The sequence below is a fragment of the Loxodonta africana genome, chromosome 26, assembly GCF_030014295.1.
Source record: "Loxodonta africana isolate mLoxAfr1 chromosome 26, mLoxAfr1.hap2, whole genome shotgun sequence".
Lineage (NCBI taxonomy): Eukaryota > Metazoa > Chordata > Mammalia > Proboscidea > Elephantidae > Loxodonta > Loxodonta africana.
The window spans coordinates 44061583-44079241 of NC_087367.1; the positions used below are offsets into that span (position 1 = coordinate 44061583).

The window sequence follows — 17659 nt, forward strand, 5'->3', positions numbered from 1 at the left end:
CTATTCAGAAGTAAGGATTTCTTTGTTATGTTAATGAGACCATATCAGTATAGAGTGTGTACTAAACGTAATCACTTCTGAGTTGGTATAGAAAGTAGCCTAGACACAGAGGCAAGTGAGCACAAACAGGGGAAGGTAAATGCCATGTGATGATCGCCAAGGAACCCAGTAATGGCAGAGCTACAGAAGCAGACAAGGATCTTCCCCCAGAGCCAACACAGGGAGAGTCTTTCCCTAGAGCCAGTGCCCTGAATTCAGACTTCTAAGCCTGCAAACTGTAAGGAAATAAGTTTTGTCCTTTAAAGCCACTCACTTGTAGTATTTCTGTTATAGCAGCACTAGGACACTAAGACAAGCTCTAAGCAGAGCAAAACACTCAGTGGGCAAAGCAAGGCATTCTCCTTCCTAAGGAGGAGTAAGGTGCTGCGAGAGGCAGAAAACGCAGGGCCCCTCATTCCCAATATGTCCTCTTCTTCCAGGAGGAGAACTGAAGTAGAGGAGGTTAGGGCCCTGAGCTGCAGCTGTCATCAAGTTCCAGCATCCATCCCAGACCAATCAGCCCCCTGGGACCAGAACCTGCAAATCTGACATTAGAGCCACTGTCAGAGCACACCAGGAAACATTCACGACAAGATGGGGTCTCAAAGTCAGGGGGTAGACTTTGTCTGGCTTTCAAAGTAAAAAGATCATAGATTAAGTGAATGAGTTTTACCTCAATCCCTCCAACTTCTGGAACCTCACAATGAAATGAGTGTTTTGTGACAAGCACCGGCAGGAGTTCTCTCAGTGCAATCAGGCCACCTGACATGGTTTCTTTTGCTAAAAATTTATTAACCTGCAGAGAAAGGGAGTGAAGTAAAGAATGCATACCTAGATTGCAACAGGGGCAGCTGAAAAAAGCGTCCCTTGAAATACTTGTGTATAGAAGGAGGAAGTATTGGCAAAACAATAAGGCAAGTTCTTGGATGTTAGTTGCTTTGGAAATAATGACAAGATAGGGTACATAATTCCAACAGTAATAAAATGACTTCCTTTCATTGAATGCTTCCTCTGTGATAAACCCTGCTATGAATAGTACTATCTCATTTAATACCCATGACAATGCAGTAAGGCAGACATCCATATTATCCCCATTTTATGGACGAGGACATAGAAACACAGGAAAGCCGTGTCACTTGCCCCATGTCACAAAGCTGGCAAGCGGCATAGTGGGACTCAAAACCAAGGAGGCAGACTCTGGAGCCCACACTCTTAACCACTGCACTAATATGGCTCATTTGAAAGACAATCAAAGTCAGCATTCAAAATGATTTACACTGTGATTTATACTGTATCAGAAACCCTGGTGGTGTAGTGGTTAAGTGCTACAGCTACTAACCCAGAGGTCAGCAGTTTAAATCCACCAGCTACTCCTTGGAAACTCTATGGGGCAGGCTCTACTCTGTCCTATAGGGACACTATGAGTCAGAGTTGACTCGAAGGCAATGGGTTTGGTTTCATTTTATTTATTTTTTTGGTTCGTACTGTATCTACATCCACGAGGCAAAATTTAGAAATTCACATTTATAAGTGCAGAATAGGGGAGACCCAAATGGGCAGCATTTCCTGAGGGGACAAACAAAAACTGTGAATGTCCAGTGGCTAGCAAGTCTGGTAGGAGCTCACAGTGGCCAGGCTTCTCCCAAAAGGGAGAAGCAATAGTATCCCAGTATCCCAGTCACTGAACGCTGCTCTCAGGAGACGGTCGCATGTTCCATTCTGGGTGCCATATTTTGAGAGCTTTATTGACAAATATGAGGGATTTTGAAAAGGCCAGCCAGGACAGTGAAGGGTCAGGATATCTTGTCCTTTGGGGAACAGATGAAACTGCAGATATTTAGCCTAATGTAGGTGATAAGAAAGGATGAAAAAGTTGTTCTTAAGCACTGGGAACACGGCTTTCCTGTGTTTGCAGAACACTGGCTTTCAGTGTGGGCCAACGGCAAGGAGTAGGGGAAGGCAGTGTCCAACACAAGGTCCAGACGATCTCCCCTACAGTGAGGGATGATGGCTGTCTAGCAATGGAATGGAGCTGCCCTGCAATATATTTGAGTTGTCTGTCATCACAAATACACAGAAAAATAAAAGTGGAATGGCTGCCTCCAGGGCTGTTGGAGAGAGGAGCTGACATTGGGGAGGAGGTGGGGCAGCAAGACCTAGAAGGCTGCTCCAAATGTCAACAATCTGTGACTCCAAATGCTCTGGCGACATAACACTGAAACAAAAACGTCAGCATGTGTACCCAGCTATTAGTTTAAAACTTAGAGCTATACGATTCCTCAAAAGGGTTATGTCCATGTGGGTCAAACAACTGTGAAAGGAAATTGTAGATTATAGAAGTGTGAAAGTGTGTTTACACAGGCAACACTGACCCTCCTTGAAGCAGCAGTGACAGTTATAAATAGCTTTCAGCTTGCAGTCACACTTCCTCCATTCTGCATCCAGGTGTATAATCCATGCAACCTGTCAGCACAGAGCGTGAGTCCAAGTCCAGGCATGCCCTGAAACAGGTTGGCCTATGACTCTTGTTGATCTATGACCCTTGTCCGAACTTCACGTCAAGGAAAACACAGACTACCTTCCCCTCAAATACCCCAATGATATATTTATTTATGTGCAACATAGGTGATGTATCAGGGTAAAATCAAGTAGCCCTTTTACCAATACAAGCAGAAACATAAGTGTATGTTTTACTGAAGACCCTGGTGTAAAAACGGCATGGGGGCAGTATCTGACCTCCTCTAACCTCACAAGTGGGAAGGAGAACCAAGATCAATAGCACAAAGCTGACTCCCATGAGGTAGAGGCCAGACAAACCTCCTCTCTCTGCCATCTTTACTAAGTCTGACACCAACAGTCCCTTGCACAGCACCCTCTACTTCTCTGGGTTCAATAATTCATTGGCCACACAGAACGCACAGACCATACTCTCGATTATGGGGTTTATCAGGGAAGTAACAGTTACAACTCAGGCTCAGGAACACGCAGGATACAGTTCTTCCATCAGGACATCCTCTTCCTAACTGTGCCTCTCCCTAGGGCCAAGGAGAGGTGTGCATCACACACCTCTCCTTGGCCCTAGGCCTCTACCCAAAGGCACTCAGCTTTCTGCTCCATGGGTCTCTCCTGCAGGTGTGTCCTGCTGGTCTCTCCTACTGGCCTCTCCTTCCTTGGTGGTGGTGGGCTCTTTCTCTCTGTTCTGGAATTGGCTCTCTTTTAAGGCAAAATTGACCAATCCCCTTGGTGGGCCACAATTACCCTATCATACAATCCCACTCAACCACCTGGGTGGGAGTTATAAGACCATGGCTAGAAAGGTCATGTAAGTAATTCATTACACCACACCTGGTAAAACCAATTGCCATTAAGTCATTTCCAACTCACGGTGACCTCATGTGTGTCAGAGTAAATGGTGCTCCATGGGGTTTTCAATGGCTGATTTTTTAGAAGTAGCATTGCCAGGCTTTTCTTCCAAGACACATCTGAGTATCTATGAACAGAATCATGAGTTGGAATTGACTTGATGGCCATGGGTTTGTTTTGTTTTTTTTTTTTTTTTTGGTCTAAAGGAATAGAAGCCCTGGTGGCGCAGTAGTTAAAGAAGTGTTTGGCTGCTAACCGAAAGGTCAGTAGTTCGAACCCACCAGCCACTCCACAGGAGAAAGACGTGGCACTCTGCTTCAGTAAAGATTACAGCCTTGGAAACCCTATGGGGCAGTCCTACTCTGTCCTATAGGGTAAACATGCTGAGTTGAAATCGACCTGATGGCAATGGGTGGGTTGGGGTCGGTGGATCTAAAGGAAACCATCACTGGAGAGCTTATCAAGCATGACTCAGCAGAACTGTGGTTGAAACTAAGGGGAGACAGTTTATGAGCTAGTGCTTCTTACAGACTTTCCACAAGTCCACCAATCCACCAAGCCTGGCAGCAGAGGAAATCCAGCAGAAGATATCTTTCTGTTTCAATCATTCCCAAGACCCTTTTCATCCTCTGGGCTCTGGTAACCTCTTTTCCATTCCTCCAGCCTGTCTGAGAAGACCAGAGCCAGAGCACTGGGATGCCACCTTCCTGGGCAGTCTACCCAGCTAGCAGGATCCCTGTGCTACAGGGATCACACTGCTGCCCTAAGGTGGTTTAGATGAAGGAAGGGAACAGCTGCCAGCCCCTTAAAGAATGAAACATGAACTTAAAGGAAAGAGATTAGAGTATGCAGAGATGGGAGAGGGAAGAACTGATTCTTATCCTTCTCTGTGGGATTCAAGAGTGAGAATAACAGTAAACTACCATTACCCCCACCACCCTCCACAACAGCATCCTAACAGCTACCATACTTCAGTTTCACTATGTATGAGACTGTGGCACTGGAGTCAGACAGACATGAATTTTCATCCTGGGCTTTACTTACATTCTGGCATTTAATACTTACACCTCATAGTGTAAGTTCCATCATACCCACTTTTGATGAGGAGGAAACATGTTCCAAGAAGCTAAGAGACATGCCTAGTTACATCATCAGGATCCAAGCCCCAAGCCCAGGCTCTTGCCACCCAGTTTTCCTGCCTCTCTTGGTGAGTCAGGAGGGAGGTCAGGATGGATTCCACAGGTCCACCCAGCATGATCCCCTTCATCTGAGGAGACTGCAGTCAGATTCAGGGGACAAGGCAGTGACCTCTGGAGCCCCTTCTTCATTTCAGTTCTATGATTAAAACTGCTGAGGGCAACCCATTGCATTTGAAGAAGAAATAAAAGAAACAAGACAAGCACTAGCTTGTCTCCATGATCCATCAAAGTTTCTCCCATGTGGGTGACAGAGAAGGGTTTTTGTGGTCAGAAATGTAACAAGGCAATTATTTTCACACTAGTCCTTCTGCATCGTTTTTCACAGACAGCAATTTTATAAGGTATAATTATCTATTTTTACCTGCTTCATAAATTCCTCCTTTCCATTTTGTCCCCCAATAAACTAGAAATTACTTAAAACCAAAGACATGCATGTGGTGCTTGGTTTCACACTGCAGTGCACTTCCTCCGTGACTTCTCACCTACACTGGAGTCAGACAGACCTGAGTTTCCATCCTGGGGCTTCACTTACATTCTGTCAACTAATGCTTACACATAATGTGAGTTCCATCATTCCCAATTTTGACCCTTTTTCGCTGGCCCAGCCACATTCCCCTTGACTCCTGTAGAAAGAAGCCTGTCTCACTTGCAAGAGTCCATGTGCCTCTGGCCCCTGAGTACTGAAACCAGCCTTGTCAGGTATATACTCCTGCCCAGCTCCTCAGTGCCTCTAAGTTCTGGGAGCAACAGCGCCTGAGTTCTCAGGATACAGGATATCAGTCTGTGCCTTCCTCTGTCCTCCCACAGTGCATCCAGTTTCAGGGATGGTAACTTCCTTGTTTGTTTCCACCAGGATCTTCAGGCCAAGGTGTGGTTGGGGCCACACAATGGATTCTCCTGTGACACTCAGGAATGGGTTCAAACCTGGACTCCCTGTGAGGACCTCATTTTTATTTTCAGATCTCCAACATACTTTCTTGCTGGAAGCTTCCATATCTGCTGCAGTCTTCACACTTTCCAGGGATGTAACCAAGGCAAGCTCTAACACTAATTGAGAGTTTACTATGAATTAGGCACTGTACCAAAGACTCTCTAATACTCTTTTGTTTAAGCCACATAACAGCCCAGAAGGGCACACATTATTATCACCCTCATTTTAGCAAGTTTAGTACCTTGCCCAAGGTCACAGAGATGGTTAAGAGTCAAAACTCACACTTTGTAAAGTGCCAAAGCCCTTCTCCTGAATGCTACATGTAATAGATTATATAAGCGTTCCCAGCACCCATCTAAGACCAGCAAAGTCTGGGGTTGCCAACGCTCCCAAAGAGCCCAGGGAGGCAGCAGGACAGGAAAGTGGAGCTTCCTCAGCCGATGTTCAGCGGGCCCAAAGCTCAGAGTCAGCTCCTCAGCCCACAACCTTTACATGCCCTCCTGCTGGTATGGCTAGAACTTTCCTTTTCCCTGCCCATCAGTGGAAGTGGGTCTTTGGTAACTACTCATTGAAGGTGGCCCCCTCTGTCCCTGAAGCTCAGCAGGTTTTATTAGCAGGGAAGGATGGGGTGTCACATGTGGCCTGTCTCTAGCTTCCTCCATCTCTACGTCATCCCACGCATGACTTTGGTCTTCCCTCTTTCTTCAAGGGCAGCTTTAGCATGCTGCAGCACACATCTCAAGCCCTTATACCAGCCTTCTTAGCCCTCTCCCTTCTCCTTCCATTGCCTGCAGGGGGACAAGGCTTCTTCCTGGGTATAAGCAGGTATTGGGGCATGACTGGACAAGGGGGCAATCAGCATATGACATTTATGCAGCAGATCCAGGACTCCAAGCCTGGGCACAAACCTTGCCAAGGACAAGGCTGGACACACAGGACTGCCAGGACCTCTCAGGGCCAAGGGGGTCCCAGTTTCTCCCAGTAGATTAGAAAGAAAATGAGGAAATGCCCAAACAGGGATACAAAAGTTGTCATGCATTCTACAAGTTTAGATTGAGTTAAGTTAAAACTTTTAACACTATAGAAATACAGTGACGATACATGTGCTGGTCCCAAGAGATGAATAAAAAAAAACTAATGAATAGAACTCAGTAAAATATTAATTCTTACAGGGAGTCTTTGCTTAGGGGCATTGAGTGTCTGTTAGTGGGGGAGAAGAATAATCTGGAAACGGACAGTGGTGATGGTTGCACACAGGATGCACATAACTAATGTCGCTAAATTGTGCCTGCAAAAGAGCTGAATTGGCAAATGTTTTGTGATGTATATTTTTTACCACAATAAAGCAACAAAGAAATAAATTCTTAGCGCAGTACAGGTTGTTTGGCCTTGAAAAGGGGCACCTTTAAAGCTGTAAGATAAACAGGTTCTTTTTAAATTTTCACTATTATCAGTGAATGAGTGTGGCTGCTGATACAATTTCATTTAAAGACAACTGTGACAGGTCAGACCTGGGGCCCTTCCGGACTGCCAAGCCTTGGCTCTTGGACACTCCTGGTGCAGCCCACACCCTCCCCCCCCATGACTATAGAATTGGGACACTATTGATGCTCACTGCCCCGGACATTTTAGAAAGACAGAAGCTCTCCTCCTTTACCTGGTTACTCCCAGAGCCCAGCCAGGTTGTAAATGTATCCTGATAGGGTGGATGCAGGAGTGTACTTGCAAAGTGAAAGAGCCCTGGTGCCCTCCCCACCCCTACCAGCCTCTCTCGGGCTGGGCTGGGCTAGGCTGATGCACAACTGCCCTGATCAGCCTGCTGACCCATCTGGGCCCCCAAGGCCATGTGTAGGGCTGTGCCTTGCCTCAACCACTCCAGATATACTCCTTTTATCTGAAAAATTATTTACTGTGGTGATGTGTGATGCTTTTCAAGAGAACAGATGGCACCTCCAATTAGAATGCTTTAAAAGGAAACCCTAATGAGAGTATAAAAGCCAACAAATTGACTTTTTCATACACTACTTCCCTGGCACACAATAAATCAAATATATAATGAGCCTCCATAAAATAATAGGCTTATTTACACTTGTTTTGCCTAGCATCACGTTGCAGCCCCAACCCTGCCCTCTGGGTTCCCTCACCACATACTTGCCCCTACAGGCCATGGCGGGGACTGGAAAAAACCTCCCCTCAGCCCCCAGCTGAGCCAAGTATGGTTTTGCTTTGGTGATTCCTGATCTAACTCTGGCACACCAAGTCTGGCAGTGTAAGAGCACAGGCCTACATAAAGAGTGTCGCAGGTGTGTGATGATACTCTGAGTAATGTGAGGAGATTGCGATGGGACCACAGGGAGCGGGGAAAGGCACCTAACCCCAGAGCTAGCCTGACCAGAGGCAAGAGAGAGAAGCCTTATGAGGTCTGATTTGATGAGGTGAAGTCAGAATTATGGGTAGTCAGCTCAGAGTGCAGGTCGGCCATGTGCAGACTGGAGGTTTGGGATATTCCTATATTTCTAGGTATCAGTCCTGTTGGTTCACACATTTCAGGTGAGATGTCTGGAAGATGAGGCTCAAGAGATACAGGTGAGAGAGGTTCTATAGCAAGGAGGACAGCTCCACGTCAGAGTTCTGAGAAACTGATCATTGGCCTACTGTTTTAAAGTGTGTCCCCCAAACAGATATGTTGAAGTTCTACTCCTGGTACCTATGATTATGACCTTATTTGGAAATAGACTCTTTGAAGATCCTATCAGTTAAGTTAACATGAGGTCATACTGGATTAGGGTGGGTCCCAATTCAATCTGAGTGGTGTCCTTAAAAAAGAAGAGATGCAGATACAGACTCAAAGGGAAGACGGCCATGTGAAGACAGAGGGAATGATGCCAAGCCAAGGAACGCCAAGGATCACCAGAAGCTAGAAGAGAAGCAAGGAACAGATTCTTCTTCAGAGCCCTCAGAAGGAATCAACATGGTCAACGCCTCGATTTTGGATTCTCAACCTTTAAAACTTTGAGGCAATAAATTTCTGTTCTTATAAGCCAGCCAGTTTGTGGTACTTTGTTCAAGAAGCCCTAGGAGACTAATATGCCTACCTTTCCCTCTAGGTGACCTTATCCATAAACTGGATGGATTTATAGGGTGTGTCTGCGGAAGAGGGGAGCTGGAAGGCCCAGCTTCTGTTTGTATGAGCTGGTTTGCAGATGGAGCCTGGCCTGTGAGAGAGGGACCACTAGTGGGAGCGGAAGGAGTGTTTTCAGGAGGGAAGCTGTGAGACCACGGACATAGGCCTTGGCAATCATGGAGACGGTCCTAGGTCTGCACATTCAGGCAGCAGGGATTCAGCAGCCTGAAGTGGCTTCTAAAGAAGTGCATTAAACTATACTTTTCAGGGTCACAGGAGACCCCAGGGGATCCTCATAAATCAGTGCAGGAGACACCACAACAGAAAGACAGGGACTGTGATCAGCAGAAATGGAATCATTTCTTTTAATACCCACCCACCAGCGAAAGAGGCCTAGGAAAAATCAGTTTTCAAGAGGATGAGCTTTTCCTTAGTTCAAGTCTATAAACATTGATTGAGCTCAGGGCCTTGGTCTAGAAGACACTTTCATTCCTCCTCTTTACCAGCAAAGGCTGCATATACACTGCAAGGCCAGAATGAAGAAATTCTTCCACTTGGAGTATAGCCATTTGTTCTGTTCATCCAACTGTATATATGAAACACTCTGTCCTTCTGTGCTGGGGATGGAAGGGGGTGGAAGGTACTTGGCCCCAGAAAGTATAAGGGAAAGTTCCTGCTCACAGGGAGTCAGGAAGCAGCATCCAACCCAGAAGAACTCTAGCATAATTAGAAGCTAACCAAGGGCAATGACTCTCAGTACAATGGAACACTGAAATGAGAGCGTCTATTTCAGGGCTGTAATACTTAGGGTAACAAGTATGTTGTGCAGGGAGAGTGGTGTTCCCTGCCATCCCATGATTATAAGGGAAAAGACTGGGAGGGAATTCTCTCTTTTCCCTTCCATACCCACAAAGTAGAGTCAGGGCTCCCATGCTTTTGTCAGAATGACTGTCATTCCTTGTATAGCAGAGAATGGTAGAGAAAATAAGGGTGATGGGTTATCCCTGGTCCCCAGAATTTCTGCCTCAAAGATGCACACTGTGGCCAGGTCTCTGGTCTTATCATCTGGCAATAGCACAGGTGCTCCACCCATGCTGGACATTAGAAGGGACACAAGGAAATGACAATATGGAACACAAAGACTCCACTCGTCCCTGAGATAAGGTGAGTATAGATTAACTGGTCAATGAGAAATGATGAGACCTCTGAGGAAGGATCACTTCAGAGGTGCAGGAAGCCCAGAGAAGAAAGGATATTCTCAGCTGTAGGACAAGGAGGGGCTTATCGGAAGTGGTGACTGAAAGAGTTAGTAGGAGTTGTTGCAATATCCTTGAATTTCGCACTTCAAGAATTCTACAGGCTGCTATTTTATCCTCTGGTGGTATCTTAGGCTGGGTTCTCTAGAAGCAAAACCAATGAAACATATGTATATATAGAGAGAGAGACAGAGAGAAATTTATCTCAAGGAAATGGCTCATGTGATTGTAGAGACTGGCAAGTCCCAAGTCTGTGGGTCAGGCGTCAGGCTGGAGGCTTCTCCTGAAGCTACGGGGGCTGATGAACCCAAGATCGGCAGGCCAGACAGCAGGCTGCTGGCTCATGGGCTATGGAGGCTGATGAATCCCAAGATCAGCAGGCAGTACGGCAGGATGCTGGCTCAAGTTCCAAGATCCAGAGGTCAGATGATGATGAACTAGATGTAGGATCCAGAGCAAGCAAAAACCAGCAAGCTTTGCCAGAACATCCATATATATTGGATGCAGGCCACACCCCTGAGGAAACTCCCCTTACAACTGATTGCCTGATCACATCATGGAGGTGATTACATTATATCAAAAATGGAGGATGACTACATCATCACATAACAGCCATATAATATCATTATATAACTGCCAAACTACATGATTAAATAATTGCCAAACCACTGAGAATCATGGCCCAGCCAAATTGACACACAACCTTAAACCATCACAGGTGGGCATAAGCCATCCTTCATGACTGACAGAAAGGCCCTTCCATCTGGCAGAAAGGGGGCAGAAAGTATAATTCTGACCCTGCGCTACTTATAGAGCAGAGGCAAGGGCCCTGGAGCCCCAGCACAGGAGCTGTCCGCTTCAGCACCACAGCCACTGTTTCTACTTTGTGCTTCTATCCACCAGGCATGTCTTATCTTTCCAGCTCCACCACTTGCACTGCACTGGAACAAAACTCCCTGGCCCAGAGCCCCAACACTTACTAGTGCATGCCACCTCTGGGGGATCAAAGTCCGCTCGGTAATAGCCAGTCCGGCAGGTGCAGATGGGAGATGCCTCCGATGGAGAACGGCTGTTGGAAGGGCAGTGGGAGCAGCCTTCAGCTTCCTGGCTGGCCTTGAAGGTCCCTGCAGGACAGGCTGGAACACAAAGAAACCATCTGATTATTAGTGGAAGAACGGCAGCCAGAGGCCTTTCCCTGAAACCAGAAAATGAAAGATTCTAGATCCCTAAAAATGACATTGAGATGCCCTCTTGCCCTAAGCAAGTATCTCGGATTGAGGGAATCACTATTTGGACACTCCCAATTCTTCAAAAATTCTTAGTGAATTATACCTTCCTGGTACCAATGGTCTTTTTCACTTGAACAGTATGAATAATGATTCTTCTCTTTCAGGCATGTCGAGAGATTTAATTGAGAAAATGAATCTAATGTGTAGCTCAGTGCCTGAGACAAAAGTGTTCTATAAATGGTTACTCCCTCCCCCTTCCACCTGGCTGACAGTAGGGCCTTCCTCTGAGCCACTCACTGAAGTAAACTCACCTTATGTCCTCAAATGGAAAGAGGTCCTGGTGACAATGGATAGTCCCATGACTCTAAGTGCCATGTTGCAATACACGTGAGGGACACTGTGAGATGTGCTAACAAGAACTTGTTATGAACTATGATAAAGGACTGAAATTCATGAATGATTCTTTAAAAAGAAATTAAAGTGATTTCAAGGCTGCTGTTTTAACAATATCCTTCTCCCTTAATTGCATTTTGATATGCTTAGGGAAGGGGGCAAAGAACAGATGATACTGCAGGGAGTGTACCAGGGAATGTGTCATGCACTTGGTGTCATCCATCATGCACATGACCGTGGAGAAGATTGGGAATGCCTGGTATAGCCCCAGCCCAACGCCTGCTGGAGTTACACTCTGATGTGGGGTACCCCCTCCCAGTTCCCTGCTGGGTCAGCTTGTGAAGATCCATGCCCTGCAAAGTCCCTCAGACTCTTACCATGCCTCATCTACAGAGCCTTTCAACTCCAGGCATCTGGTCTCCCCATCACTGACCCCTCAAAAGATCATCCCTGCCTGTCTTACTTCCCTTCAACTTCTCTGCCCCTGATTCTTCCCTGCTCTGGCTCATCCTCCTTTGAGACTGGGTAAAACTTACTAACTGATCATATCAGTTGGCCTTAGTACACACCTCACTTACTCTGTACCTGGGAACCTGACCCAGGGAATTTAAACTACAGAACCTGCCCTCAAGGAGCCCGTATCCAGTGTAGTCATACAATTGTAATATAATGTGATTCCTACCATTACAGTTTGTTCTACTTATACAAAACTCATTTTCCCAAATATATTGTTCCCTCCTGGAAAGTGGAGAATGCTCTTTCGTAATAGCAGTAGCCACCATCTGTTGACATGTCTTATTAAGCACTTTACATGCATTACTCTATGGGGTAGCTATTATTATCTCCATTTTGCTAATGAGGAAATTGGGACACAGAGAGGTTAAAAAAGTTTCCCACAATCACACAGTGGGAAAAATGATAGTGATGGTATACATCTGAGAAAAAAAAAAATGACTTTTGCACAGAAAGGAAGAGCTGTTTCCTATGCTGTGTTTCCTTACTCCATCGCTCACTTAAAGGGAGGTATACATTTTCATGACTCTGGAAGTGCCCCAGGGCAGGAGCTCATCTCAGACTGGAGGCAATCTCTGAAATGGAATGTTTTAGAATGGTATAACTTGGTGTGTTCCATGGAGTCCAAGTTCTTTGAGTTGTTAACATCTGTTACAAATCGACTTGATGGAAACAGGTTTTTTTGTTTGTTTGTTTACTTACAAAAGGGTTCTATGGTCAGATATATTTTGAAAATGTAGATTAAAAAATTTAATCCCAATAAAAAAAAAATTTTTTTTTATGGCAGAACTTCCAAAGCAGAATTATAGGATGTTATGTTTTCTTAGAGTATCTAACCAAGAAACCGTGCTTTGTAGAGAACTTCCTGGCACTTAAATATTCCATGCAACACACTGAGGTGAATGTTGTCTAGATGATCCAATAAGGTCCTTAAAGATTTCTATTATAACCCACGTAAAAATGGGCTGTTTGCTGACCCATCTCAGCACATACAAAAGAAGCTTCTGGTAGGGGGAGGGGCAACTTAAATCTTTACTACAGACTCAACAAATAAAATGCCAAAAGGGAAATCATTGCATGGCCTACCCTAAACACCCTAGTCCATTCAGCAGAATCTCTCCCTCTCTCTCTTTCTCCCTCTCTACTCTTCTCTTTCCATGTCTCTTCCTTGTCTCCTGTGAGAAGCCCTTGGCCCTTTCCATTTTAAATCACCCAGCATGCCTGGGCCCCTTTCCGTTCTGGAGCCTATGAACACAAAACAATCCCACACCTGTGCTGTCCAAACACACCATGAGCCTTCTTCCTGGAAAGCAGGGGAGGGCGGAGTGGTGACAACTCATGCATTCATATATGGTCCCTGTCACACTGTAATTTTCTTAATGTATCAGCCCAAGAAGAACAAGGTGTTTTTACTTCATTATAGCACTTAAAAGCCTCCTTGCTTTACATTTAATAAGTTAACAGCATAAACAATCATCCTGATATCCACAAGTGGTAGAGAAATTTGGAAATTGCCTTCTGAGATTTCTGACGGAGGAAGGCAGCTCAGAGGTGGCCATTAGAGGAGGGGAGGAAAAGGAGGGGAATGGATCCAAGCTGGGCTTTGGAGACAAAAGCTGAAAGAAAGGTTGGTGGGAGAGGTCCTGGGAGGGGATCTGAATCCACCCTTCCCAGAGCAAAGAGCACTGGGCAGTGGTCAGACAGTGCTGGCTCTGATTCCTGGCTCTCCTTGTTCCTAGCTAGGTGACCACTGGCAAGTTATGTAATTCTTTAAAGACTTGGTTTACTCATCTGTATAAAGAATCTATAAAAAAGAACACATAATTCTCTCAACAACTTTCACAGGTTGTTAGAATTTAACAAACTCAAATATGAAAATGTACCTGGCATTACTATGCGCTAAATAAATGCTAATTCCGCTCTCCATCCCCCACCTACCCACTCCTTTTTGAAAAACAAGTTTGCCCTGTAGGGTCTTTTGGAACTCAGGGTTAGAATATAAGGTTGGAGTCCCAAGGAAAGGCAAATAAATCCTGGAACCAAATGGAAGAATGTGGTTCTGCATAGATCATTTCTGTTTTGTATAATGGGTGAATCACTGTATCTATAAGATATATTTTATCTATAATTATGAAACAGATGAATCTCCTTAACATTCAAATCCCTAAGTTAATATTTTAATAAAATCTGTGTCTAGACATTGCCTAATATATAAAGAAGCAGCATCTCTGAGTTCATTTATTAAACTTTTGTTTGAAACTTGGAACCATACTTGTGCTATATTTTGTCATCAAATTAATGTTTTAAGTGAAGACTAAAGTGCCAGGCTAGTCCACAATGCCTTTTTAACTCATCTTGTATCAGACACCACCACTTCGACAGAAAGACAAAGGGGGAAATAATGTTGTTATTTCACTAGAAATTTAACAGCATGAAAAATAAATAAGAAAACTATTATTTATTTGCTTAAGTGCTGCCCCTTGAGAAAAAGTAGCTTTAATTAGAGGTGATGAATGGAGCTTCTGGGTAGAATCTGACAAACAACATTTACGCAAAGAAGCAAATGCAAATGCTTCTGGACCAGGTGGGTCACCTGAGTATGTAAAGCAACTGGGAGTAATACAGTAGTGAGCGATGGGGACTCTGGCAGACTGGAGACTGCACACCATGCCTAAATTTTTTTTTTTTTTAGCCCAAGGGCTCTACAATTTCAAAAAATAACAATTAAACATTATTATAGCCTAACCAAACACATCTAGGCACTTTTGAGCAATGTTGAGGTGGATAACAGAATTCTTTGTTTTAATGTCATTTCAAGACTCAGTGGTTGTCTTTCTATTGATATAGAATTTATGGTCAGCATTATTACTAAAATGATGAGCTCTTTATTCAACAGATGTTTACTGAGGACCCACAATGAGCCAGGCACCACGTTAGAGGAATAGAGCAGAGAGCAGATGAGGCTGCAGACTTTAGGGAGCTCCCTTCCTGGAGGGGGAGACAGCTGAACAGTGATTCCAATACAGTGTGATCTGCACTAGCCGTGCTTATTCTGCGTGCAGCGGGGTGGGGATCAAGGAAGTAGGATCAAGGAAGTAAGGAGTGAGGGCTGGGCGTGTGGAGGGGAAGAATCTGGGAACAGAGAGCACAGCTGATCTAACCAGTCAGCCAGGATGTGCATCATTTGGGGGACCTACTATGAGATAGGATCATAAGAAGCACTTTCTTGTAGTGGCTAGGAGGTAACATTCAGAAGAAGGAAAGACAAAGCAAAAAGGGAAGAGGTAAAAGAACATGGGGGATAGGAAGAGAAATTAGGCCAGAGAGTGCCCAGCTGAGAATCTCAGCCAGAAGGAGTTTCATCACTATTCCAGGAGGTGGGTGGGGAAAGGAGGGCCACGTTTGGCTTGCTGTGTATTCACATGAGACCTTTGTCAGTGCGACACCTGTAACTAGAAAAAAAAAAAAAAAGAGGACTGTATATTTCTGATGCCCCTGCAGCCCACGTTGCTTTGCTTCCTTAGGAAAAAGGGGGGTTTTCTTCCCTCCACTGCAAGCGGTCACAGTTCAGACAGAAGCCCTAGCCCTCTGAAGACCCGTACATCCTTTCAGCATCTTGCAAAGCGTTGCAGAGCCAAGCGTCACCCCTACACTGCCCCTGACTTCAGCAGAGCAGACCTGAGCACCCCCGCCCTATCATGTAGGCATGTTCTATTCTCCAGGCAAAACACACAACATTCCCCTCTCCCTTCAAGCAGCAAGGAACTGGTACATGCTACCTCTAGCTGATATTCAGAAGGTCACCTTGAAATGCCCACCCAACTTCTCCTCAGAGCTTCCTCAGTGTAACAAATTACCTGATGCTTAGGGTGCTTTTGAGAATGCCCCTCCCCTCCTGTCCCTGCACACAGACTTCCAGTGACACTAAATCCATCACCTACAGTACTATTACTTTATGAAGAAACAGATTAAGTGTCTCATAAACAGTGCAGTGATTGAGATAATGGAAAGCGCCTCTCGTCCCCATCTGCAGCATCAGGTTATGAAGCATCTCCAAGCCGCCAGGAAGAGGAAATTAATAGAAGCAAGAGGGAATAACCACTTTTATGCAATTTCCTCAGGAGATAGTGGACCATCTAATCTTTATTGGAGCCCTTTAACCTGTCACTCAGCACTCACCAGAGCCTCTTTGGCTCTCACAATTTTTCTTGATATGGAAGGAAGATAAAACGAAAACCCACAATACATTATTTTATAATTTTAGTATGTGGAGGGGCATGCATTGCCTCTGCCCCTCGCTCTCGACTGAGGCCTCAAAAAACAACATTTTTATGCAGCAGAAATGTGGGAGAGCTTAACTATTCCTGGTGCATGGTCCAGGAGGTCAGAGCGGCTCTGCGGGAAGAAAGCCTCTCCTTGCATTTTAAATGTGGTTCTTCCCACCACCGCTGCCTTCTGTCCTTGCTCTTTCTTTTTAATAATCTGATTACCTCTCCTGATCTAATTTTTTTTTCCCCAAATGAGTTTGCAGAGCTTCATGGCAATGAATATTCATCCCCTGCTTAAGAACCGGGTGCCTTTTTCTCAAGGCAGGTGCAGCTGAACAGCTGGCTCAGGGAGGCCTGCCCGCCTGCCTCCTGGGCGATACTGAGAGGGATGAGGCCCATGTGCCTGGCCAGGGAGAAACAGAGTCACTACCCTGAGCACATTGGTCCTAAAGCCACCACTTTATCTCCACACTTTGTCCCACCCTGTATGAGAGACAGAAGAGCTACTCTTAGCGGTGCTAAGAAATGAAGGATGGGTGGCAATGGTGCGGGTAAGGAACTCCTGCAGGCCATGCACACAGCTCTGCCCACAGGTCTCGTGGCCCGCAAGCTGGGCCCAGGATTTAGCATCACTCCTGTGGCTGAGTGTCTCCATCACTGTCACATTACTAGTGGTTGACACTATGGGCTCCTGACTCAAGGAAACTCCAGGCATGAGACTCCCTGGCAGGAAGTGGTGCTGAGGCTGTACCGGAATTTATCTATCTCCTCTCACCAGCAGGCTTTGCTTTTCCCAAAACAATCCCTGGACATCCTATTAGGATCAGGGTTTTGTGGAGGCTCCCCCCTCCCCTTTCATTGGGGAAATATATTGAGAAAACTGAGAGCAGCGAAGTAGTTTCCAGACATACATGCATGCACCCATTCATCCATCCACCCACCCACCATCCAACTACTGCACTAGTTTGTAAGCTCTCTGAAGGTTGACACTGGTCTTGGGATCTTGGCATTTCCCTTTGCTTGGCACTTGCGTGGCACAGCCTTATATAGTTGTATGCATCCTATGGTTAGCTGAACTGAGTGTTCACCAAAGCTCTGCCATAATGAGACTCAAAAGAGAAAAGGGGTTATAAAAATAAGAATAACAATCATAAGGTTATGATCATGATCATAAGAATAATATTAAGGATATGAATATTAAGTCATAAAGCAAGCCTTAGCAGAATTCAAAATACTGAAATATTACAAAGCATCTTCTCTGACCATAAGGCCATAAAAGGAGAAATCAATAACAGAAAAAGCAGGGAAAAGAAATCAAACACTTGGAAACTGAACAATGCCCTG

At 45.3% G+C, this 17659-nt stretch overlaps 1 protein-coding gene across 3 annotated transcripts in view; it reads right to left on the bottom strand.

The window, feature by feature from the left end:
* EPHB1 (EPH receptor B1) overlaps positions 1–17659 on the bottom strand; it is a 438525-nt gene that overhangs the window by 208489 nt on the left and 212377 nt on the right. For all 3 annotated transcript variants that reach the window (XM_023538823.2, XM_010599498.3, XM_064277288.1), the window contains one exon: positions 10893–11048. In XM_023538823.2, the coding sequence (XP_023394591.1) occupies positions 10893–11048 (156 nt within the window). The remainder of the gene's footprint in view (positions 1–10892; positions 11049–17659) is intronic.